The 23,564-nt window shown below is 51.4% G+C and overlaps 7 protein-coding genes across 7 annotated transcripts; 4 read left to right on the top strand and 3 right to left on the bottom strand.

Moving 5' to 3' along the window:
* Positions 1-772: 772 nt before the first annotated feature.
* SMAC4_05992 (uncharacterized protein) lies at positions 773-3,448 on the top strand. The gene is made up of 2 exons (XM_066090371.1): positions 773-1,386; positions 1,460-3,448. The coding sequence occupies exons 1-2, from the start codon at positions 1,164-1,166 to the stop codon at positions 3,301-3,303; spliced, it is 2,067 nt and encodes a 688-aa protein (XP_065945566.1). The 5' UTR covers positions 773-1,163; the 3' UTR covers positions 3,304-3,448.
* Positions 3,449-3,710: 262 nt separating this feature from the next.
* Positions 3,711-5,801, bottom strand: SMAC4_05993 (uncharacterized protein; the record flags this gene model as incomplete). The annotated part of the gene is made up of 1 exon (XM_066090372.1): positions 3,711-5,801. One exon carries the CDS (start codon positions 5,799-5,801, stop codon positions 3,837-3,839), a length of 1,965 nt encoding a protein of 654 aa, XP_065945565.1. The 3' UTR covers positions 3,711-3,836.
* A 5,826-nt stretch (positions 5,802-11,627) lies between these two features.
* Positions 11,628-12,762, top strand: SMAC4_05994 (uncharacterized protein; the record flags this gene model as incomplete). Its single annotated transcript, XM_003351067.1, has 2 exons — positions 11,628-11,688; positions 11,762-12,762. 2 exons carry the CDS (start codon positions 11,628-11,630, stop codon positions 12,760-12,762), a joined length of 1,062 nt encoding a protein of 353 aa, XP_003351115.1.
* A 553-nt stretch (positions 12,763-13,315) lies between these two features.
* Positions 13,316-17,209, bottom strand: SMAC4_05995 (uncharacterized protein). The gene is made up of 3 exons (XM_066090373.1): positions 14,479-17,209; positions 13,883-14,407; positions 13,316-13,815 (listed from the first exon to the last, which is right to left on the bottom strand). The coding sequence occupies exons 1-3, from the start codon at positions 17,159-17,161 to the stop codon at positions 13,730-13,732; spliced, it is 3,294 nt and encodes a 1,097-aa protein (XP_065945564.1). The 5' UTR covers positions 17,162-17,209; the 3' UTR covers positions 13,316-13,729.
* Positions 17,210-18,644: 1,435 nt separating this feature from the next.
* On the top strand, positions 18,645-19,712 carry SMAC4_12803 (uncharacterized protein). Its single transcript, XM_024655321.2, has 3 exons — positions 18,645-18,744; positions 18,913-19,014; positions 19,242-19,712. Exons 1-3 carry the CDS (start codon positions 18,732-18,734, stop codon positions 19,277-19,279), a joined length of 153 nt encoding a protein of 50 aa, XP_024511222.1. The 5' UTR covers positions 18,645-18,731; the 3' UTR covers positions 19,280-19,712.
* A 79-nt stretch (positions 19,713-19,791) lies between these two features.
* On the bottom strand, positions 19,792-21,761 carry SMAC4_05996 (uncharacterized protein). Its single transcript, XM_003351069.2, has 4 exons — positions 21,344-21,761; positions 21,131-21,251; positions 20,344-20,987; positions 19,792-20,281 (listed from the first exon to the last, which is right to left on the bottom strand). Exons 1-4 carry the CDS (start codon positions 21,425-21,427, stop codon positions 20,168-20,170), a joined length of 963 nt encoding a protein of 320 aa, XP_003351117.1. The 5' UTR covers positions 21,428-21,761; the 3' UTR covers positions 19,792-20,167.
* Positions 21,762-21,807: 46 nt separating this feature from the next.
* Positions 21,808-23,564, top strand: SMAC4_05997 (uncharacterized protein). Its single transcript, XM_066090374.1, has 4 exons — positions 21,808-22,084; positions 22,227-22,454; positions 22,608-22,740; positions 22,941-23,564. The coding sequence occupies exons 1-4, from the start codon at positions 22,065-22,067 to the stop codon at positions 23,100-23,102; spliced, it is 543 nt and encodes a 180-aa protein (XP_065945563.1). The 5' UTR covers positions 21,808-22,064; the 3' UTR covers positions 23,103-23,564.

Here is a 23,564-nt window from a genome sequence, read left to right as displayed (position 1 = left end):
GTACGTGTATGTAGAGGTAGGGGGTAGGTAGCTCTCGGGTACCTGTCCCTTATACGTGTATGTACATCCATCCCCGTCTATCCCCTCTCTTCTCCACCAGTTAGTTGTCTCCCACATACCCGGTTTCTTACAGGTACATACCCTGCAGTGTCTTCCAGAGACCTACCCAGTGGGCTGCCCCTGGGCAAAGACGAGCAACCAGAACCGAGCAGGTGAAGCGAGGAACTGGACAAGACTACCTAGGTTCTTTCAAACCCTCTCGTTCTTGTGATTTCCTGTGTCCTCCTTTGATGGCCCTTCCCAGTTCACATTCATTATCAACCTCCTTTGCGGGCCTTGGACTTACCAGACGGTAAAAAGTATGTAGCGGATCCACCGTTCTTTGCCTGTCTACTGTGTAAGTCAGCAAATCGCAGCAAATGAAAAGGCCGGAATCATACATCCGATTGGCCGAAGCCGAGGATTTTGGGTAGTGTAACGGCATTGTCGGAGCGTGATCCGTGAATTCCTGTGATGATTATCACAAAGGAAATCGTTACCCCAATTTTGTTCTGGTTAACAACTGCCGAGTGTTCCGCACTTGAAGCAAATCAGCCGTGGCATTGCGTGCCCTCTTGGCGCTTTTTTCCCTACCGAGCGAACGAGTCTGCCTTGGCCCTCTCAAGCTCCCCCTCGTTTCCCCTCCCCAGAATTTGGGGATTTGAGTGGGGGTGGGGCCGAATGGGAAGTGGGAGTTTTGGGGTTGAGGTCTTCAGGATGATCGGAAAGGTGGGGGAAAGTGGGGTTCCGGGGTAGCTTTTATCCACAACCCAACCCAACCGCTCCCCTTCCCCGCCGTAACGGCCGCCGCTCCCGCTTCCATCCTTTCACTTGTGCTGTTCCATCGAGTGAGTCCCCTCAGGTCCAGATGGGCCAGATGGCCCAGGTCCAATGTTCCCGCCTCGAATTCCCGTCCAATCGACTGCCTCGGTGGCCAAGAAAGATGACAGGACGCATGGAGGACATGATAATAAGCCGGATATCAACAGATATCTGGGAACGGGTTCTGAATCTGGGGTCAAGGACGGAACTTGATTTGTCTTCCATCTCATTATCATCATCATCATTGTTCACTTTCACTTGATCCACAAGGCTGAACTTGGGGACACATTGTTCTCCTCACCATGTCAACAACACCACCACCATCATCAACAACAATGACGAGCACAAGTGAATACAGCACAAAGGAAGCTTACTCCGGAACACCCCCCGGCCATGTTCCCCTCACCAATACGTTCGACTGGTGCTTCAGTCAGCCCTTTTCGTCCGTGAATGACTACACGCCTCAAGCTCAAGCGTTGGACAAGATCGAGGATGAAAGGCCAATCTTTGTGGACAATGCTTCAGGTTAGCTTTCTCGCATCTTGAACCTTGACACTGGGTAGAACGGCAAAATTGACACATCACAAAATCACACCAGACCGCAAACTCACCTTCGGCCAAATAAGAAGCGATGCCCTCGCCCTTGCCGGCGGTCTTTTGAGCTTGGGTCTCAACCCCAACGACATCACCAAACTCCCACCCACGCCGACCTGTCCACAAGGTCCCGAAATCGCCCCCGTCATCCTTATCCAACTCCCCAACTCCCTCGCCTTTGCTCCCGTACTGCTGGGCACCCTCGCCGCCGGACTAACCGCGACCCTCGTCTCACCGGCTCTCACAAGCGATGAAGTCGCCTGGATCATCCAGAACTCGCGGCCGCGGGCCATCATCACGGCTAAAGCCTGTCTCTCTGCCATGCGCGAGGCGCTGAAGAAGCAAGAGCCGCAAGACCGGGCCTTTTTCGACTCTGTGCCCATCTACACCTTTGACGCAGCCAAGGACCACTACCCCTCTGTCTCGGGTTCGTCATCTTCTTCACCACCATCTACCACCTCGAGCAACAAGACGAAGACGAAGCAGCAAACCCAAGACTGGAAAGTCCTCCTCCGCTCCTCTTCCGCATCCCGAACAACCGTCGTCCCCTCCTCCCTAACCCCCTCCTCCGCCTCCCCCGCCCGCACAGCCGTCATCCTCTGGTCCTCCGGCACCTCGGGCCGCTCCAAGGGTGTTTTGCTGTCGCATCACACGCTCAACTACTCCGGCGCGCACCTCTGGCACGACGCATCCGATTACCACTCCTCCGCTCAAGTCCGCCAGCAGCGGTGGCTGGGGTACGTGCCCTTCTACCACGTTTTCGGCCTCTGCAACATCGTTTTGCTCGCAATCATGACTGGCGCGACTGTGTTCGTCATGCCGGCATTTAGTCTGGATGGGATGCTAGCCGCCATTCCCAAGCGGAAGATTACCTATTTGCACATGGCGCCGCCTATCGCCGTCATGCTAGCCAAGGCTCCCGCTGTCGAGAGGTACGCGAAGCGGAACCCCAAGACGGGCAAGAACGGGTTCAGCTCCGTCGTCGCCGCCGTGACGGGCGGTGCGCCCTTGGGGCATGAGGTGGTCGTGGAGGTGTACAAGCGGTGCGGGTTCCGAGTCAGACTGGGCTACGGGCTGAGCGAGACGTGCAGCACCAGCTTGCAGCGCGGGACGGGCGAGAAGGAGATGCTGGAGCAGGCGGGCGAGACGGGCGTGCCGCATTGGGGCGTCGAGGTCATGGTTGCTGATATGGTTGTGCCCGCGCCCGGTCTTGTGAACGGGAAGACCAAGGCCGCGAGGATAGATCAGGAAGGAGAGATTCTGATTCGTGCGCCGACGCTGTTGAGCGCTTATCTACCTGTCGGCGTGTTTACGGCTGCCAAGGATGGCAAGGAGCTGGATATGTCAGTTACACGCGAGGCGTTGACGGCCGATGGATGGTTCCGCACCGGCGATGTAGGCGCAATCAATGCGCATGGAAGACTGCGGATCACGGATCGGTTGAAGGAGCTGATCAAGGTGCGCGCGTACCAGGTTGCGCCGGCGGAGCTGGAGGCAGTGTTGTGCAGCAGCCCGTCGGTGGCGGACGCGGGTGTGGTGGGTGTGTATGATGAGTCCGAAGCGACGGAGTGGCCGCGGGCGTATGTGGTTCCGCGCAAGCCGGAGACGCTGGAGAATAAGAAGGAGCTGGAGAAGCTGGCGCATGAGCTCAGGGTGCTGGTGGAGAAGAGGACGGCCAAGTATAAGTGGCTTATGGGCGGCGTCGTGTTTGTGAAGCAGATCCCCAAGAGCCCGAGTGGAAAGATCCTGAGGAGGGTATTGAAGAGTGGCGGAGAGGGAACGCAGGGCGTGGAGATTCAGGTTTACCAGAAGAAGAGGAAAGGAGCGGTAGCTACTTCGAAGCTGTAAGGTCCCTGATGTTCAATCTTTGCTGGCAGAGGAAAGGAAAATAGGTACTGGGCTTTGGGTTTGTAGGCTAGATCGATATCAGCTAAAGGGTTACCCGTAAATTGGCAAGTGTCACGATGAATACTCAGTGATGACTTTAACGCTCACCCAGTATTGTTCCGATTCCAACATTTCCAAACCGAGTCGCCCAGATCGTCGTGGTGATGGAGTCGTGTATGTGTAAGAGCGTTCGTTGTCTTCTTAGGACTTGTAGACTTGAAATTGGATTCAGACTCTACCTCTTTTCAATGTTCGGTCGGTGCCCTGTCTTTGATCGTTGTATAGATCGTTGCTGGTTCAAACTCTTCGCCTTGCAACTTTTTCTTTTAATGTCCAATATCGCCGGAACAAATGCCTAAAGGATGCCAAACTTGCAACAATCAATTCGCTGTCTGTCTTGCGAGATCGCAAAACTCCCGTCATCAAGGTATAAATTAATCTTCCATGCCACCAAACTCCGCTTTTTTCACAACCAATCTTTACACGTCAAGCTCTCAAGCCTCAAAAACCAGAACAACACCATCATCACCAGCAGTAACAACTCTCTCACCCGTCTCGCCCTGGACGAAGCCCAGAACACCACCGCCCTCTCCACCGGCATGTCCCCTCCACTCCTTCAACAACCCACTCACGGCTGCACCGCTCTGCATGTTCGCCGAGCTCGCCGTCGCACCACGCAGGTCCCATCTCCTCACGACACCATCAAGTCCACAGCTTGTCAAAAGCCACCCGTGCATGCCAGGCTGCGACGTCGCGCTCTTGACGAAATCCACCTTAACGACCGACTCACCCTCGTGCGCGCCGCGGATGTGCTTGCGCACAGCGAACGAGCGCGCACTGTCGTACACGGCGATGCTGCCGTCTACTGAACCAGCGGCCAGGAGGGTCTGCGGGAGGGGAGAGAAGGCGAGCGACTCGATGCTGTCGCCTTGGACCGCCATGGAGGCGAGGATGGCACCTGCTTGGGCTGAGGGTTCGGTGCCCGCAGCAGCGGAGGCGCCGCGTGGTGTGGGGGCGGGCATGCGACGGCCCGCGGGACCGCGGATGGCGGGGGCTGGGCGGGATTGTGTAGGCTTTGTTGGGGCGGGCTCGGACAAGCGGGGGAGACCGACGATCTTGATGTTACCGCCTGCGCCGCCGGCGGCGACGAAGTTACCCGAGGGCGAGATGGCGACCGAGTAGAGACCGCCTTCGACGGCGAAACGCTGATCGGCTTCGGTGAGAGAGACGACCGTCTGGCCGTTGTCGGTGGTGAGGTTCTTGCCGGCGGCGACGCCCCAGACGTCGAAGACGTGCATGGATGCGTCCTCGGAGACGGTCGCCAAAAGGTTGCCGTCGGCGGACCAGGCGCCCGCCGTGCAAGGGCCGGTGTGAAGAAAGTAGGACTGGACGATCTGGATCGGGGAGGCAGAGTCGGAGGCGTCGATGGTGAAGACCCACACGGAGCCGTCGGAGGCACCGAGGGCCAAAGTGTTGGGGAATTCGGGAGAGGGGCAGGGCAGAAGCCAGTTGATCTCTTCTGTCTCTTGCGACTCGGCGAGGAAGCTGAATTCGAACTGGTTGGCGCCCGCGCTAACAGCGTATACGCGTAACCGGCCATCCATGCCGGCGCTGGCGAGGAAGTCGCCCTTTGGCAGTGTGAAAGCGAGCGCGTTGATGCTGTCGGTGTGTCCGTCGATCTCGAAGATGGGGGTGAGTTCGGTGTTTTGCTGTTGGTTGGCGCTGGGGTCGGACTGGTAGCTGGGAGGTAGGACGGGGCGGGAGACGGCAGCGGATGTGTCGAGCACGTAGCCCTTGCCGGGCATATCGTCGCCTTCGCCCTCGGAGCCGCCGGTCGCGATCAGCTGGGGGTAGATGGGGTGTTGCGCAATGGCGAAGACGGAGTCCTTGTGCGCGTCGAAGTAGGCGATGCTGTCGTTGTGTAGGAACATCTCCTCGTCGCCCTCGCCCATCTCGTGGTCTTCGTCGGAATCCATGGCGACATCGCCCTCGGCGTCGTCGGCGACAACCTCTTCGATCTCCTCCTCCTGGATAATCTCGTCCTCATCGTGCATGTCGTTGTCGTGATGATCCTGGTGGTTAGGATCTTGGGGGTCTTGAGGGAACGTCATGGTGGGCTGTGTGAATTGGCGGAAGAGTAAGTTCTGGTGGTTTGATAAGGTTGGAGATATATGAGGACGAATTGGCGAGGTCCAGGAAAGATAAAGGGTATACGCTGTGCGAAATCTGGTGTTCTGGTGTTGAATGACGGGTATAAGAAACTTTGTGATGGCGGCACCAACCCGATGGTCTCTCTCTTCGTTATCGCCGATAAGGAGGGGCGCTGAATAATTTTTTGCTTGATAAGCTTCCAGCAACTTGGAATCGCGGGGTTCCAGGGGTTTCCTCTTGGCACGGACAGGGGTCCCCAAAGCTGAACTTCTGCTGACATAATCACCAAAATAGTGGGTAAACTCCATAGGGGCTCATTATCCAGGTCCCAAAAACCTGCCCCACATAGGGATTTCTTAGCAATGTACCAGTTACAAAAGTAACCTTTTATCTAAAACTTACAAGTTCTCTTAAGCGCCTAGTAACAATATTTATACTATTATATCTCACTTATACGTCATTCTCGCAATGATTTCGCGGAAGCTACTAGCCTTCTAAATTTTACGTAACTGTAACCACAACTATGTTAGAGAAACTTAAATTTTCCTTTTCTTATATATGTACAGAATATATATTTATTATTAAAGTACAAATTATAATTCCATTACAAAAAATAATAATACTATATGTTTAAATATTACTATCTGTAAGGGTTCTACGAGGTATACACGCAGGTAAGCCTTGGTGAAAGTGATAATATTCGACAAAGAGGAAAAGAGAAGTCTGTGCCAGTATAGCATAGAGCTTACAGCTAAATACACAAGAGAGGTGCGGATATCGAAGGTGCTAGAAACGCCAAGGTCGAAAATGTGGTTCGTGCGGCGCACCCCAGGAGTGCACCCAGTTGGAGGGCAGGCCTGGCTTACATAGAGTTCAAGCTAGGCAAACATCCCTAGGTGCCAGCCCCATGACACTATCCAAGTATTGGTAATACATAACTAATTATTAAATATTATACTTCATAATATTATATTCGTCTACTAAATATTATTCTATTGCTATTCAGCTAAGGAATAGTAGGGTAATGAATTTTCCTATAGTTAATAAAATTTATTTAAGCTAACTATCCATAAAAATAATAACTAATAATACTATTTCTCTTCTCAATATATTTCATAAATTCGTATTCGGCTAATAAGTAAATATAGAAGCAGAATATACGCTCTCGTATATACTAAGCCTTTTTCTTATCTTGTTTTTACTTATCTCTGGTACTGGTAACGAAAATAATGATATCTTTAATCAATGTAATTAACGTAAGTGTCACGGCGTAACTAGAGGGCACGTTGTATACGATTTGATTAACTTGGACTAAGAATAAGAAGCTGAAGAGAGAAGAAATCTCAAAAGAGAAGGCTCAATACCAGACTTGGGTTTTATACCTAGACCACGGGCAACAACTAGTGACAGCTAAACCTGTAAATGGGATAACCCGATTAAACAGCATCCATGTAAATGTGTGACGAACGGCAGTCTGATCTGCCTAAATGAGATAGCTGAAGATAGTAACTATCAGTGCTGTTCGGTGAAGCCAAAAGGTTCACAACAAGTATGTTCGTAATACTAGTCTCGGTGATAATAATCTATTAACTACTGTCGAACTATCTGACAATCTAAGTTCTCCCGTAGTCCCTTTATACCTGCTCGCCCTCTGCGAGATATCTGTTTCCGGATGCTCTGCTGAGCCCCATAGGTCTATCTAATGAGTGTTGGCTCACTGAGAGCCTTGCTCACCGTGAGCGCCTGCATGTGTCATTGGATCCCATGTCGTCTCTGATAGGCTGTGTTGTTTGTCCGAGATGGGGCAGCCGGGTCCCAATGGTCTAGTCGTCCTTTGTGTCACTTAAGTTTGTAACAGAATGGGAACCTTGATAGCAGGCATGTGACAGCCCAGATAATGCCAGCTGTCACAGTAAGCAATAGGACTATACCTCTATTTTGTTACGAGCTGATAATGACGGGCACGGGCCAACCAAGCCACCGGTACACAACAGCCACGCGTAAGCTAAGCAGTGTAACCAGAGGCAGGAAAAGAGCTCTGGGCAGGCAAGGGCTCTGGGGAGTCGAGCCAGGCTCACCAGTCGAGCCAGACTCACGAATCGAGCCAGCTTGTAAACCACACGCTATGGGGTTCACGTCTACGTGGACATCCGGAAACAGATATCTCGCAGAGGGCGAGCAGGTATAAAGGGACTACAGGAGAACTCAGATTGTTAGATAGTTCGACAGTAGTCAATAGATCATTATCACCGAGACCAGTATTACGAGCATACTTGTTGTGAACCCTTTGGCTTCACCGAACGACTCTGATAGTTGCTACCTTCAGCTATCTCATTTAAGCAGATCAGACTGCCGTTCGTCACATATTTAGCTAGTTGAAATAATTCCTAACTAACTTAATAGTAATTTCTATTTCTCTAGTAATATATTAGTGATCCGATAATAATACTACAAAGAAAAGGAGTTTAACATTACGCTTAACAAATAAAATTATAATTAGTAATAAATTTTATACTTCTAATTACTAAAAAATATTTATATAAACCGGAAAAGAATAGTATTCAATTTTAACACCTCTGCTATAAAATATCATTTTCATTACCAGTTTTTTAAAAAGAATTATTGCTGAATATAAGAAGAGAGAAAATTATAAAGACTATTCGTATTTACAATCCTTATTGTGACGGCTGGCACTATCTGAGCTATCACATGCCTGCTATCAAGGCTCCCATTCACATGGGTGCTGTTTAATTGGGTCATCTCATTCACGAGTTTGCCTATCACTGGTTGTCGCCTATGATCTGGATATAAAACCCAGCTCTGGCATCGAGTAACCGAAGCTGGCAGTTCGGTCGCTCAAGTGGTCTTATATAGTTTGTCCCAGAAGAGGCACCCGAGTGCATTCTGTGACATTAAGGAGATAATTGCGGGATAGGAACTAATATCACGGGCAAAGGGTCGATGGTAGATGTGAATATGCGTAATTGCACGAAGGAGAAAGGAAGAGAGTGCAGACAAGTGCCCAGAAGGCTGGCCTTATGAAGGCAGTCCAGCTGTGGGCCCAATTGTGGGTCCATGGCTGGGAGCCGTCATAGCCAGCCTACTGACAGCGACAGCAGTCTCAGAAGCTGCTATGCGCTGGCATAAGGCACGTGACTAATCACGTGCAACGATATAGGCTACCCCTGTGACAACTGATATATTTTTAATTTACCGTTATGAATTTGCTTTCAAGTAATACTACTAATTAAAATATATTCGCTAAATACTACTATAATATAAGTAATAGATTTCCTAGAGTTGCAGCTCGTGAGCGTAGAAATAACAAACGTAAAAATAGCAAATATGGAAATAATGAGTAAAAGATCGAAAATAAAAATAATAAGTATCAAATTATTCAACATAGTAATAAAAATAAATAAAAAAAGTAGCAATAATAAGTATTATTGGAATAGCGGAATTATTATTGGTTTATAGCGTTTTACTATTTAAAAGTGATTCTACTTACACTATTTATTATTGTATCTATTATGCTAAAAGTACCCCTGAAGCATTTCCGTATAACTATAGTACTAGAATATATAAAACTGTTATTATTTGCTGCAATGCCCTAACTGGCCTATAATAATAGCACCAGTATAGAAATGCTACAGTGAACTATTGTTACGAACTTATGAGGATACACGGACCAACCACAGCGCCGGTAGTACAACCGGCCTAAACGGGGACAGATATCTCGCAGAGGGCGAGCAGGTATAAAGGGACTACGGGAGAACTCAGATTGTCAGATAGCTCGACAGTAGTCAATAGATCATTATCACCGAGACCAGTATTGCAGACATACTTGTTGTGAACTCTTTAGCTTCACCGAACAGCACTGATAGTCGTTACCTTCAACTATCCCACTTAGGCAGATCAGATTGCCGTTCGTCACAACTATGCACTTGTAGCAGAGCGGAACGGAAGCGGTAGGAATTACGACAGCAGTGCTGAAGGAAGCAGCGTAGTAGCAAAGACAATAGGAGAATGTTGTAAAAGAGGTCTTAAAGAGAACTCTCTCAAGAGAGAAGAGCATAGTAAACTCTGCACTGTAAGAAACAACTATTATAGTAAACTCTGCACTATAAGAGTAAACTATATTGTATTGCTTTAATTGTGCTTGCTTGCTTAAGGAGTGACTAACTAAAGGAGAGAAGCGGTCTTTATATACACGAACGTTAAGTATCTAGAACCTTCCAGAGTGTAGGAGCTTTTGTAAGTTGATAGGAGTGCTTGTAAGAGCACTATATCATGAAAGAAATGAACTGAATCTATGAGCTTCTGGTACATTCTATGATGACAAATTAGTTTAGAAGCAATGCTGAACAAGTTAAAGAATCCCAAAATACAGTAGCAAAATCTCTGTATTCTAGTACGTTCTGTAGAGGCTGAGTGGACTGATTCCGTAGAAGGAATAGTTCAATCAGCCTTCTATACTACAAGGTAGTACAAGGCAGTTACAAAGCACAGTACTAGCCACACGTTAACAGTTATTAAAATAATAAGAAAAAAAGTATAACTTACTAATAATAATAGTGAAAATAAGAATTTTATATTGTTACTACGATTTCTTATCAGCGTTATTATCATATAAAATTAAATTTAAATGTAGTAAAGAGTAATATTCAATATTAAATTCTTTATCATTATACTTATTATGACAATATAGATCCCGCAACTCTCACACATTATGAGATTAAATAAGAAAGGCGGTAGAGACTGGCAGAATCTGGGCTCCTTCTATATAAGGATGTACTCTAAAGTCCAGCTCTCAATCTCTTCTCTTTTCTTCTTTAGCTTTAGTTATTTATTCATTTGTATCCAACTACGCGATACGGAACTACGTGAGCTAGTGCATCATAATACTTATAAACTTTATATTAAAACGCAACATTCTACTAATTATTCAAATAATATATATAAAATTCTAAAAATTTAACTTTAGATTTGTATTATTAGCAATAATGCCCGCGTTGTTGCTATAATCCCAGCCAATATATCGATGTTAGCAAGCACTAATGCGCAACTTTAATACGCATGCCCTGCAGGATATGCGCGACAAGCGCAATCGCACAGGGGACGTAGAAGTCACAAGTAACATTAGTATCTGTCCGTACAGTGGCTAGAGTCAAGGCTGTGCATATCCGAAACAGGTTAGTTTTTGGGACCTGGATAACGACCCCCCTCCACGACCTTGAGCTCCAACTCTGCACTTTCTCTTCACGATCGCTTCACAATAATGTACTGGATATTTGGATCTTTCAGCTTCTCGGCGAATATGCTGACATTGCGCTTGAAGTTCCTCAATGAAGATCTCCTTTTCATATCATCAACGGCTAGCATGTCATCTCACCGTCAACACCGTTGTACCGAGGGTGCCGCATAAACGTGAATAACTTCACTTCTTGTGATTTTCTTGGAGGGGGTCATTGTCCATGGCTGCTCATGGCGCTCGATAGCTTTGCTTGGACAAAATGCTACGTGCAGAGTAATAGTTTTTCAGCTTGTCTATAGCATCAACGGCCTCCGACCAATTTCGACTTGAGGATCACGATGTTCCTCGCGACGTTGAACGACAAACGAGCTGCTTGTCTCTATATATTGCCTCAAGACACACATGGTTTTCTCTCAACGGTCGACCATTTAGAGCTTGAGCCAGGGCCACCACGCTTCTTTTAATGAGAACTGACCCCTTATCCCGACGGAGGGGAACTGAAGTAAGTGACGTCAACTTGTCATTGCGACGGATCATAGCCACATCATGCCCAAACCGCCAGCAAAATCCAACAGAGTCTTGCCGGTTGCTGTACGCTGAGAGTATAACTATATCACGCCTGCGTGGTGGTGACGCGTGTTCTTGCTGCTTGTCCAGCGCTGGACTCCTGAATACGAGAGTAGCTCGCCGAAGAGTTCCGTATCACGCCGGAAGATGCTTCCCTCTCCTCCTAGTTGTGTTGTTTCAAGGAGGGTTTTCTTCCTCCTACAAGCTGTCCGCAGAGGTTCTCGCCTTGACCATATTCATTTTATCAAGAAACCAAAGAGGTTCTCATCACGACATCCTCTAGACGGAACTCATTGGCACTCGCACCGACATCATGAGTGGCCAGCCAGACATTCCCAAGGAGCAATGGGCGCAGGTCATTGAGAAGGATGGTGGTATGTCTCTCTCCTCTCGTCATCTTGAAGCTTACCGAGTTCACATGTCGTACTAACACCACAGCCAAACCAGTATTGACCTTCAAAAAAATTCCCGTGCCCACTCCAGGCCATGATGAAGTCCTCGTCAACATCAAATACTCGGGAGTCTGTCACACCGACCTTCACGCGCTCAACAACGACTGGCCCTTGCCTCGCAAGACCCCGCTGGTCGGTGGCCATGAAGGTGCCGGCGTGGTAGTCAAGAAAGGCGAGCTGGTGTCCAATGTCGACATCGGCGACAAGGTCGGCGTCAAGTGGCTGATGTCCACCTGCTTCCACTGCACCTTTTGCCAGCAAGCCCAAGAATCGCTCTGCCCCGAGGCGAAGCTGGCCGGGTACACCAACGACGGGACCTTTCAGCAGTACTGCGTTGCGAACGCGGCGCATTTGGCCCGTTTCCCGCAGAACATCGATCTGGCGGCCGTGGCGCCCATTATGTGTGCGGGCCTGACGGTGTACAAGGGCCTCAAGGAGAGTGAGACGCGACCCGGCCAGTACGTGGCGATTGTCGGAGCCGGAGGCGGGCTAGGGACCATCGGGTTGCAGTACGCGCACGCCATGGGGCTGAACGTGATTGCCATTGATGGCGGCAAGGAGAAGGGGGAGGCGTGCAAGAAGCTTGGGGCAGGGGCTTATATCGATTATAAGGAGTCCAAGGACTTGGTGGCTGATGTGAAGAAGGCCACGCCCGATGGGCTGGGACCACATGGCGTGCTCTTGCTGGCGCCCCAGGAACAGCCGTTCCAGCAGGCGACGGGCTACGTGCGGTCGCACGGCACCGTGGTTTGTATCGGCTTGCCGGCGGGGGCCAAGGTGAGCATGCCGGTTTTTGATACGGTGATCAGGATGATCAAGGTTAAGGGGTCATATGTGGGCAACAGGGAGGACACGGCCGAGGCGGTGGATTTCTTCCTGAGGGGTATGATCCATGCGCCGTATAAGGTTGTGGGATTGAGTGAGATTCAGAGCATCTTTGATGCGATGAGGGAGAACAGGGTTATTGGAAGATATGTGATGGATATGAGCAAGTGATGGGACACTAAGAGTAAGGGCCTGTGTCTCATGAACTCCTCCCAAATCCTTACGAGAAAGAAGTTTCGATGTTCTTTGGAGGATCAGCCAACCCACCTCACTTTGTCAAGCTTATCAGATAGTCCGCTCGGTGGATGGTGAACCACGGGTCACTTTCTTTCCCTTGCTTAAAGCTCCAGTTCATGAAGTCGTTTCTAGTAAAAATCGTTGCTTTAAGGGGAACATCACAAACATCATAGGGCGCCCAGGGAAATCTCTGCCGTTCTTGTCGTCGGATGTCATCTTCTCTCTCATAGTGACGATTTTGACCAGAAACGACTTCATAACTAGAGCTTCAAGCAGGGAAAGTACCCTGTGATACAAACCAACCAGCCTACCGACGCAGCTTCTTACCGTGGAAGTGAGTGGACACATTCTCCACCTCAGGATAGGTGTGGTTGAATATTATCCAAAACTCGAAAAGTGTTTCAAGTGTGCATCCTCGTTTACATTTGCTCCATTGATATTGCACATGGATGCTATACCCTCAGGAGCGTGAGGGCAGCCTTGTTTTGAACACAAGAAATCTATATTCTCTTTCCTGTATATACAGTAGGCTCCCCATCTTTTGATTTTTCATAAATCCATGGCACCGACGTATGCTATCTTTTCCTTCCTTTATTTTATCCATTCCTATTTAAAAACCAGGCAAGCCAAAAAAAAAGCCTAGATTTAGATCCTGTTGAACTCCTTTTTCTAGACCGCCCATGATCCGTTTCCATTACAGTGTGTTGAAAATACGTGTTAAACGTAAGCCGTAAAACCCATGGAGGCACCTCTCTCCCCATGAGTGGGTTGCAATTACATCATCGGGCTGCTCGTGTGTGTGTGCGTACTAGCCTCCGGGTATATTGTTGAAAAATCAAAATATGAAACCTGACCACATTCCCTTCTCTTTCCAAGTGCAAGTCAAGACTCGACCCAGCGCTTACTGCTCCTGGATGGAGGACTGGTTGCCACCAGTGGTATCCTCAACGGGAGGGCAGGTGCAGAAGAGGTTGAGGTCACCGTAAGCTGTTACAGATGGTTGTTAGTGACGGTTCAGAAGAAACGATAACATATGACTGCGCGGATCACTTACTGTCGTTAACACGGGCAACGCTAGGCCAGAACTTCTTCTCCCTCAACCACGGCAGCGGGTAAGCAGCCTTCTCACGGCTGTAGGGTCTATCCCACTTGTTGCCAGCCTCGCCATCACCGCCAATGATGTCAGAGATAGGGTGAGGAGACATCTTCAAGACGTTGCCCTCACGGGGCTGCTTGCCCTCCTCAACCTCACGGATCTCCTCACGGATGGCGATCAAGGCGTCAACGAACCGGTCGAGCTCCTCCTTGGACTCGGATTCGGTAGGCTCGATCATGAGCGTGTTGGCGACGGGCCAGCTCATGGTGGGAGCGTGGAAGCCGTAATCCTGCAGACGCTTAGCGATGTCGATGGCCTGGATGCCGGAGCTCTTCTCGAACGGACGGGCGTCGATGATGAACTCGTGGGCGCAACGGCCGTGCTCGTTAGTGTACAAGATGGGGTAGTGGTCCTTCAGACGGCTGAGGAGGTAGTTGGCGTTGAGCAGAGTGACCTGGGTAGCCTTCTTGAGACCAGCACCGCCTATTTCCATGAGGTTAGCAAACATAACTTCACACATGACTGACACAGCTCAAAAGGACTGGAGGACTTACCCATGAGAGCGTTATAGGACCAGCTGATGGGCAAAATGCTGGCACTGCCGTAGCTGGCACTGCTAACGGGCAAGTTGAGCTCGGCACTCGACATGGTCTTGGTGGTGGGCAAGAAGCTGGCAAGGTGCCCCTTGACGCAAATGGGACCAACACCAGGACCACCGCCGCCGTGGGGAATGCAGAACGTCTTGTGCAAGTTCAAGTGGCAGACGTCGGCGCCAATCTCTCCGGGGGAGCAGAGACCGACCTGGGCGTTCATGTTCGCGCCATCCATGTAGACCTGTCCACCGTATTCGTGCACGATCTGGCAGACCTTCTTGATCGCAGGCTCGAAGACACCAAAGGTGCTGGGATACGTGATCATCATGGCAGCAAGCTCGTTCTTGTACTGCTTGCACTTGGCCTCCAAGTCGGCAAGATCAAGGTTGCCCGTCTTGGTGTCGCACTTGATGGGAACAACGCGCATACCAGCCATGGATGCCGACGCAGGGTTGGTACCGTGAGCGGAGACAGGGATGAGGCAGATGTCACGTTGGCTTTGTGCCCGGCTCTCGAGGTACTTGCGAATGACGCGCAAGCCAGCAAATTCGCCCTGGGCGCCCGAGTTGGGTTGGAGCGAGCAGGCATCCATACCGGTAATGTCAACCAGCTGGTTTTCAAGTACCTTTGTGAGCCTTGCGTAACCCTGGGCCTGGTCTGGCGGAACAAATGGATGGAGGTTGGAGAAGCCGGGAATCGTAATAAGGGCCATCTCAGCGCTAGCGTTGAGCTTCATGGTGCAGGAGCCCAAGGGAATCATGGAATGCACCAGCGACAAGTCCTTGGACTGGAGGTGATGGATGTACCGAAGGAGTTCCGTCTCAGAGTGATGTGTGTTGAAAACAGGGTGGGTTAGGTAAGACGAAGTTCGACGCAGGGGTTCCGGAAGGTGGCCCAGCGGTCCGGACTGCTTGATCTGCTCGTTATGGTGCTTCAAGAAGTGCTCAAAGATCACTTGCGGGTTAGCTTCAAGGGCATCATCTCTGCCTTGGATCTTGAGGCTTCTCGCGGTAGCTTGGAATGCGGCAATGAGCTCAATGAGATCGTTTTCGGTGGTGGTCTCGTCAACACTGATTCCAGCTGAATCGGTGGAAATGAAACGAATGTTGATACCTCTCTCTCTGGCAGCATAAACCAGGACCTTGCCGACATGGTCTTGGTTGATGACGACCGTATCGAACGGCACCGCCGAGCAAGAGGCATTTGGCGAGTAGAGGTTCAGGCCGCAGAACTTGGCCGCAGACTCAAGAATCCTGGCACCCAGGTTGCACCTTTCGGCGATTGCCCGAAGGCCCTCGGGACCGTGGTAGACGGCGTAGAATGAGCTGATGTTGGCCAAAAGAGCCTGAGCAGTGCAAACGTTGCTGGTGGCCTTCTCTCTGCGGATGTGTTGTTCTCTGGTCTGCAGGGACAGCCTCAATGCGCGACCACCGAGACGATCCTTGGAAACACCAATCAAACGACCGGGCATCTTCCTCTTGTGCTTCTCCTGCACGGCGAAGAAGGCCGCATGCGGGCCACCAAAGCCCAGAGGCACACCGAACCGCTGAGAGTTGCCAAAGGCGATATCGGCACCCCACTCGCCTGGAGGAGTCAACATGGTGAGAGCCAGAAGATCGGTCGCAACACTAAGAAGAGCGCCTTGCTTGTGAACAAGGTCGGCGAGCTCTCGGTGGTCCAAAACCTGGCCAGTTGTATCTGGATATTGAACCATGACACCTACCAAGTCGTCGCCCAGTTCCTCGAGCTTGGCGGCGGATTGGGGATCGTGGAAATCCAGAATGAGGATGTTGACACCGAAACCCTCGGCGCGGCTCCTGAGGACGGCTCTCGTCTGAGGGTGAAGCCTGTTGGAGAGGACGTAGGTCTTGGTGGGGCTCTTTACTCTGGATGCAGGGAGAGCATTGAGCGACACGGTCATGGCCTCGGCGGCAGCGGTTCCCTCGTCCAGCAAGCTCGCATTCGCAATTGGAAGGCCGGTCAGGTCGGTGACCATGGTCTGGAAGTTGAGAAGCGATTCCAGTCTGCCTTGGCTGATCTCGGGCTGGTAGGGGGTGTAACTGGTATACCAAGCGGGGCTCTCGAGCACGTTTCTCTTGATGACCTCGGGGGTGTGAGTGCCATAGTAGCCGGCGCCGATGTGAGCCTTGATGCCGTTCCTGTTGCTTTTGGCCATCGACTCGGCAATGTTGATGATTTCCCATTCTTGATGGCCCTGACGAGTAGGGTACTTTTTGGTCGACAAGAACCTGACGCGGCTGTGCGGGAAGAGCTCGCGCTTCGACAAGATATCGGCCGGAATGACCTCCTCGACGAACTGGTCCAACGACTCGACAGGCGGATCCAAAACCCCAAGCATTTCCTGGACGCTGGCGTTGTCAGGGCCGATATGGCGGCTCGCAAAGTCCTCGCGGACGGGGAACAGCTCGGGATACTGGACCCAATCATTTTTGCGCACAACCTGCTTCAGCTTTCCTCCTCCTTTCGACGCCCATCGCAGGCCGGAGGCAGCCACCAGCGGTTGTGGGCACGAGATAGCAGCGGAAGCCCTCAATGGCAGGCGGGCGGGCATGGCAGCTCGGAAGGCCAAGGTCGAGGGCCCGACGATGTGGCCCAAGCGGCCGACACGTCCCGGAGCAGTCATAATGGTGGTGAGCTAACGGGACTGGCCGACGAATACGGGAATTGGATCGGCGGGGGAGGGATGAGGCAGGCCCGGACTGCCCGGCGGAATTGGCGGGTGGATAGGGTGGGAGGAAGGTAGCTACCGCCGTATACGGGACAGGAGGGGAAGATGGGACGAAGTAGGTAAAGGTATGACAATGAGGGAGGAAAGAAGAGACGAGACGAAAGGGAAAAGGAGGAGGATGAGAAGGAGAATGGAGGGAAGCAGTGACGGAGGAGTCAGGGACGGGAGGCGGGGCGAATATCTGTGACGGACCGCCCCCGGGTATCGATACGGTATCTCGATATCTTTCCTACGAGGAGGTACCCAACAACAACACAACGACAAGGGACGGAACTGATACACACACAACACACTCGCTCTCTCGACTCTCGGACCGGAGCCAGTCACAACCCAAAACAACAAACACAACTGGAACAGTCACAACACCATCCACTGGAAGGGATCATGCCCCAATCTGAAGAGAAAAGGCCGGGCGCATCCCCGACTCGTAGGGGCAGTTCCTATGACTACTAGCAACACTAGTATGACGAGCTGTGAGTCGAGAATGGAGCCCCAATGGCTGGCAACAAGCAAGCAGTGAACAAAGCCGCAAAACGAAGCCGATCGTAGCGATTGTAGAGAGAAAAAATATGGACCAGTCAGGCCCGACACCGGTGGTGGTGACTAACGCAATCGAGGAACTCTCGGCCGATGAAGTTTGGGTGACACATGGGAATGCGGTTGGAGACAGGGAATCCATCTTGAAGTACCTTGTACTTTTGTAGGCGCATTGTCGAAACTCGAGACCAACATCAACGACACACGCTGCGATGGCTGGCACATGATCAAGAAGAAAGAGACGATACGGTGAGTCCGGGTCGACTTAGCTGCATCACACACTGTCCTTTATCCTTCCTGTCCCCTCTGTGTTCTTAAAAGTACTTTGGCTACCTAGTGGCCGGCCAAATTCCCGTCACTAGTCAGTAGCCAAAAAGATCCCCAGGTCTTGTCGTCCTTGTGCCCGCGAACAGTATGGGGTACGGGGTAAGAGGTACAGGGTACATGCCGGCTCATGATTGACGTTTTGCGTCGGTATCGGAGCGCGGCAACAGCAGCGAACAATGTCGAGACGGTCGGGTATTCTCGGGCCGGCCATTGTCAGGGGTTACATGCTGCGAGCCAAGAGCTTTGACCACCGCCAGATGTGCCTGCCATTTCCGATAAGCGCGCTGGGCGATAAGAAATGCGATAAGACAAGCGAGCGAGCGAAGTGGGAAGGTGAGGGCGGATGAGGGGCGATTGGAAAAGAACCCCTGCGGCTATACTGGACGGGACTGCTGGAGCGAGCGCACTGCACTGCAAGGCGCGGAAAGCCATTCTGGGGCATGGCGTCACTGCACGAGCCCCGGCCGGCACCCCAAACAGCTTGGAGATCCAAAATTTCAAGACGACCATCCATCACATCGGCCCCATCGTATCGTCCAGCAGCAGCCCATATCGTGACCAGCCTACCCAAATAACGTCAACGCGACTTTTATAACACAAAATGTTCGGTGGATGTGAGTGCCCTCTTGTTCAACCCAGTGAAACTTCAGCAGCCTTTCTAAAGCAGGGACAACAAAACAAAACGAACAACACCAACAACAACAACAACAACAACAACATCCGTTGCGTCCGTTGCCCTGTGCATACATACATAACATACTGACATATATTTACTACCACAGTCCAGCCCCCTGCCCTCTCCCGCGAGGAGCTCCAGGCCGCCGAGGCCGAGGCCACCTTCACCATCCAGCGCGCCGTCTTCACTGCCGTTGCTCTCTACCTCTGTTCGTCTACCTACTCGTCTACACCAGGAAACTCGTCAAACTCGTCGATGTCACCGCTGCATGGTCAAAGTGGATTTATATACACATCAAGCACGTCGAAGACAACCAGCCGGAGCCTTTGGCACCTTCAACACCAGCAGATGACATATACGAGTTTGACGAGCTTCTCCGGTACCTCCCTGCCCTTCTGTCTGGTCTGAAAACTAACAAGCCGAAAACATGAATAGCTCCCTTCGTCATTGACGCCGTCAGCAAGGTTCTCTAAATAAATGTACGACTAGACACAGAATTCACACGAGTTGCAAAACGAGGAAAATGAGAAACCACTCCACATCGCCTTCGAAGAAACAAGGACGTTACATGGGATCACCAGCCTCCTGCGCTGCTTTGAGCTCCAAACTGTCCCCCATGCCGGAGAAGGCGGAATAGATATGATACCCACATAGGGCGAGACTTCCTCACGAGGTTGTACGATATGTCAGACACTTTAGGCCGATGTAAGAAGTATGTTTATCTGTTGGACACACATTGGTCGAGATTGGATAGGTGTCTATCTCCAGGGACCTTTTGCGGACTGTTGGTGAGGCAGTATACCGTCTAGGCTGGGAAACCCGAGATTCAGGATGCAGGGTTAGGGAGTTCCGGCGACCATGTTCATGCTTCCCGACAACCACCAAGATTAAGTAACAGACTTCGTAAACCGGAGTGTTCTGCATGACCTGAACTATGGTCTGCTTAAGTCTATACGGTATGCGCGTAATCTCACCCATCTACTTGTGATCTCAGACCATTCACCGCAAGTGTATACCAAAAGAATGGGAATATTGGGGTTGTTGTTGTCTATTTCACAGGCCTACACAGTGCTCAAATAGACATCCAAGTTGGATACAGGACCCTCGATGCTGTGACCAAGAAAAAGCCCCTCTAGTATGGTGTTTTTCCCATTTCCAACCGCCAATTCCCACGCAAACCACTTGAACGCCAATACATGCTTTGTACAATCGATGTCGTTCCGCTCCTGTCCAGCTTTTTCACATTAACCATCCTTGAGCCACGGGCTTGGTTTTCTAGCCAAGCTGTCGGGTGACCCTACCAGACTTGCTGATCGATTCCTTGCTTTGAGCCACTTTTACTCAATCACGGGCTCTCTCCTTTACATAGGCGCCGGAGAAGGCTGATGTTCCTTCTCCCAGTCATCATAATCCTTCCTGGCTTCATCGACCTGCTTTTTGAGGTGCTGCAGCTGCTTCTCGTAATCCTCCAGGATCTGCGTGTCCAAGTTAGCGTCAGTTTAACAATATCGGGGCAAGCCGGCACAGAGGCACATACCTTCTTCGCCTTCGCCTCAACCTCCTCGCCAAGTCCATCGCTCGCCGCAAAGCCCGGCTTGTTCACCTCATCCTTCAGATTATCCGCATATCCCCTCAAGATGATCAGCCTACTCCAGAGCTCCTCCATGCGCGCGCTCAGCGCAGGGTCCTGGATGTTCTTGTCGATCTTGGCCAGCTTCTGCTTGAGCTCGTCCTCGTCGCTGCTCAAAGCATAACCCCTGTTGCGCAGCACCTGCACCCTGCTGGCCAGCGCCAAGCAGCGCTTGCTCAGCTCCGCGTGCCTCCTCCTTGCCTTGAGCGCGCGCACCGAGTGTTCGAGGTCGTGGCGCGACAGAATCTCGTCTAGGCTGGCGTTGATGGCGTGCAGCTTGTTGTTGAACTCGGTGATCACGCGCCGTTGGAGAAGCAGGCGCGCGACGATGGCGGGGAAACCGGCGCACAGGACGGGGATGTAGTTTGGCGCTGGCTTCTTCGCGAGAGCCTCTTCCCACTCCTTGGGGTCGTCGTTCGGGCCGGGCTGGTAGAGGGGAGCGGCGTGCTCATCGACCTTGTTGTAGAGGTACGTCTTGAAGGCGCAGTTGGGGCTGGTCGGGTCCCATTTCTGAGTGATGACTTGGATCTGCTCCGGAATCGGCTTCTGGTCTGCACGTAATCGGAGGTTAGCAAACATTGCATTGTTGCGGTCCATCTTGTGCTCGTGGTTTGGGAAAAATGACGTGAGTGGACGACACGGCAGTGGTAGCTAATCGACGAATTGTCTGGAAGGCAAGCTGGGCGCAACGTACAAGTCGTCTGGCTTCCGGGCTGCCATAGAGAGCTACCCAACTGCTGATTCTGAGGCGCCTGGGACTGGCCGAGGATCGAGGAGGTCGGTTGTTGTTGTTGCTGTTGCTGCTGCTGTTGCTGCTGTTTGAATCTCGCACGTCAGCAATGGGTTCCATTCATCTTGCGATTGCTCCAAACACATTCCGACGGAAGATGGCAGAGGGATGGCTTACCGCTTGCCCGAACAACGAAGTGCCTTGCTGGGGAGCACCGAAAAGGGATTGGCCTTGCGGCTGGGTTGTACCGAATAAGCTCATGTTGTTGGCAGTGTGTGGTTGACGGAAGTGATGTCGTAGAGCGCGCAAAGATGGAGACGGCGCGTGCGGATGGAAGCAGGTGAAGCCCGTGAAAGAAAACAAATGCGACGGTGGGGATTCGCGGCAGAGGTTGGATAAATTGGTCCACTAAACGCGGTCGAAGTCGAAGCTTATAGGCAGGCGATCAAGCTCTACTTTGGCTGGGATAGTCGGAGAGGTTGTTATATCGGATACTGAGTCGGGAAACAAGGTTGTCGCAATTCGCAAAGCCGTCGTTGCTGGGTAATTCTTGGTGTAGAAATTTACGGGGTTGTACGTTGACAGACGACGGGCGCCCACTTCTGGTTCACTGCCGTGCAGGCGTCGAGGAGGTCAAAGCTCCTCCGGTCGCTTTTAGCGCGTCACTGCAGGTCTGTTGCGGCTCACCGAGGTCGCTGGAAGGTGAGGCCGGCGGGCAGTGAACGCCAAGAACTGGTCCTTTGCCAGCCTCACCAGCCAATCAAGAGCAACCAGCTGCGGCCCACTCACAGCCAGGCCACTCGAGGGTAGCCGGCAAGAGGTACGACACCATCACCAAGCTCTCGAAGCCTCGAATTATTGCTTTGCGATCAACGACAGGCTCGCCTGAACCGACAAGATGGCTTCTCGGATTCCCCAGTATGTGACCCCCCAGCTTGCGCCCAGCTGCAGGAGAGCAATTGGCATGTTTCGCGATTGTCCAGTGGGCGACGGCGACGGCCACTGCGAACCCATCATGACTTCGCATTTACAAGTAGCTAACCACCATCGCATATCACAGGTTCAACCAGCAGGTCCTTTACGACACTACGCCCTTGCCGGACTCGATCCCCAAGGTCAAGGAGCTCGGTGCCAGTTCTGCCCCGCTTATGTCGGCCGCCTTCTTCATCGGAGCCCGGTGCCGCGAATACAACGATGATTTCATGCAGTGCAAGAACGAGAACCCTGGAAAGGGCGAGTTTGAGTGTTTGAAGGAGGGCCGAAGGGTTACCCGATGTGCCCGGAGCGTGTAAGTCGTCGCGATGGAAGGTTTGGTGGTGGGATATATAAAACAGAGGACGAGAGCCGGGGACAGAGTCATGTCATTGTCGTGGATAAGGAGTATGGGGAACATTGTGGAGACACTGGCTAACATGGATACGGGGTCGAACCTCTGACGCAGTATCGCCGACATCAACAAGTCATGCCTGGAAGAGTTCCGCAAGCACTGGACATGCCTTGAGGACAACAACCAGCAGCTCTGGCAATGCCGTCCTGCCGAATGGAAGTTGAACAAGTGTGTGTTCGAGAACTTGGTAAGTTAACGCCCGACATCCACTCATCAATCACCAGCACGATAAGGCAAGGTATCAGTGCATGACTCGAACCATATATATCGGGCTCTACCTATTATTTGCCTACCTGACAACATATCATCATCTATCTCACTCACTCACCACATGTTCATCCCATATCCGTTGTGCGATAACTTACCAAGTCTCTTCCCACAATAAAGGGTCTCAAGAAGGAAATCCCCGATCAGCCTCCCAACGTCACACCCGTGCATCTCAGGAAGCAGATGATCTATGCCCATTGGCCCATCCCCCGTTCCGCCGAGGTCTTCGTCCCCCCAAGTGACAACAACAAGGCACCATCCGCCGCTTCGTCATCGTCGTAAGCGCGAGAGAAGAATGCGGGCAGAAGTGAGGGCGAAGAATGAAAAGGGAAACCTGACAGAACAGGACTAGCAGGAACAACAGGACTGCAAGGAGAATTTTGCCAAGGGTGAAGATAATGCCCAGAGCGGACAGTGTGGGTTGTGAGAAACGGATTGGTATGGCAACGATCATAACCTCTACATACCATCCTGTGACCTTTCAGGTGAAGAATAGATAATGCAAAGCACGCGTTTGAGGATAGCAAGTGGGCGTTGTCTGTGTAGGCTCGCATATTGTTCTGTCTTCGCATTGGCAATGCGCATACAATGGGGGGCAAAAGGGTAGGGGGTGTCTACCTACAAACTGGACAACAGTACACTCACTGTACATACGTTTATCCTCCTTCGTCAAAAAAGAGCATGGAGACACCTCTCGGGGAACGTATGTTGTGTCATCGGTGGTTTCGGGGATTCAGTCGGGGT

The sequence above is a fragment of the Sordaria macrospora genome, chromosome 1 (assembly GCF_033870435.1).
Source record: "Sordaria macrospora chromosome 1, complete sequence".
NCBI lineage: Eukaryota > Fungi > Ascomycota > Sordariomycetes > Sordariales > Sordariaceae > Sordaria > Sordaria macrospora.
The sequence above is the reverse complement of the archived record's forward strand: the minus strand, read 5'-3'. Positions and strand labels throughout refer to the sequence as shown.

Bases quoted from the DNA above. Each gene is read 5' to 3' on its own strand.
- SMAC4_05992 (XM_066090371.1), top strand. From the start codon at position 1,164: ATGTCAACAACACCACCACCATCATCAACAACAATGACGAGCACAAGT. The intron at 1,387-1,459 runs GTTAGCTTTCTC...AAATCACACCAG, and splicing joins CTTTGTGGACAATGCTTCAG to ACCGCAAACTCACCTTCGGC.
- SMAC4_05995 (XM_066090373.1), bottom strand. From the start codon at position 17,161: ATGACTGCTCCGGGACGTGTCGGCCGCTTGGGCCACATCGTCGGGCCC. The intron at 14,408-14,478 runs GTAAGTCCTCCA...TCATGGAAATAG, and splicing joins GTCCTATAACGCTCTCATGG to GCGGTGCTGGTCTCAAGAAG. The intron at 13,816-13,882 runs GTAAGTGATCCG...CATCTGTAACAG, and splicing joins CGTTGCCCGTGTTAACGACA to CTTACGGTGACCTCAACCTC.
- SMAC4_12803 (XM_024655321.2), top strand. The intron at 19,015-19,241 runs GTTCGTCTACCT...AAACATGAATAG, and splicing joins TGCCGTTGCTCTCTACCTCT to CTCCCTTCGTCATTGACGCC.
- SMAC4_05996 (XM_003351069.2), bottom strand. From the start codon at position 21,427: ATGAGCTTATTCGGTACAACCCAGCCGCAAGGCCAATCCCTTTTCGGT. The intron at 21,252-21,343 runs GTAAGCCATCCC...AGATTCAAACAG, and splicing joins CTTCGTTGTTCGGGCAAGCG to CAGCAACAGCAGCAGCAACA. The intron at 20,988-21,130 runs GTACGTTGCGCC...GATTACGTGCAG, and splicing joins GCCCGGAAGCCAGACGACTT to ACCAGAAGCCGATTCCGGAG.
- SMAC4_05997 (XM_066090374.1), top strand. From the start codon at position 22,065: ATGGCTTCTCGGATTCCCCA. The intron at 22,085-22,226 runs GTATGTGACCCC...CGCATATCACAG, and splicing joins ATGGCTTCTCGGATTCCCCA to GTTCAACCAGCAGGTCCTTT. The intron at 22,741-22,940 runs GTAAGTTAACGC...CCCACAATAAAG, and splicing joins AGTGTGTGTTCGAGAACTTG to GGTCTCAAGAAGGAAATCCC.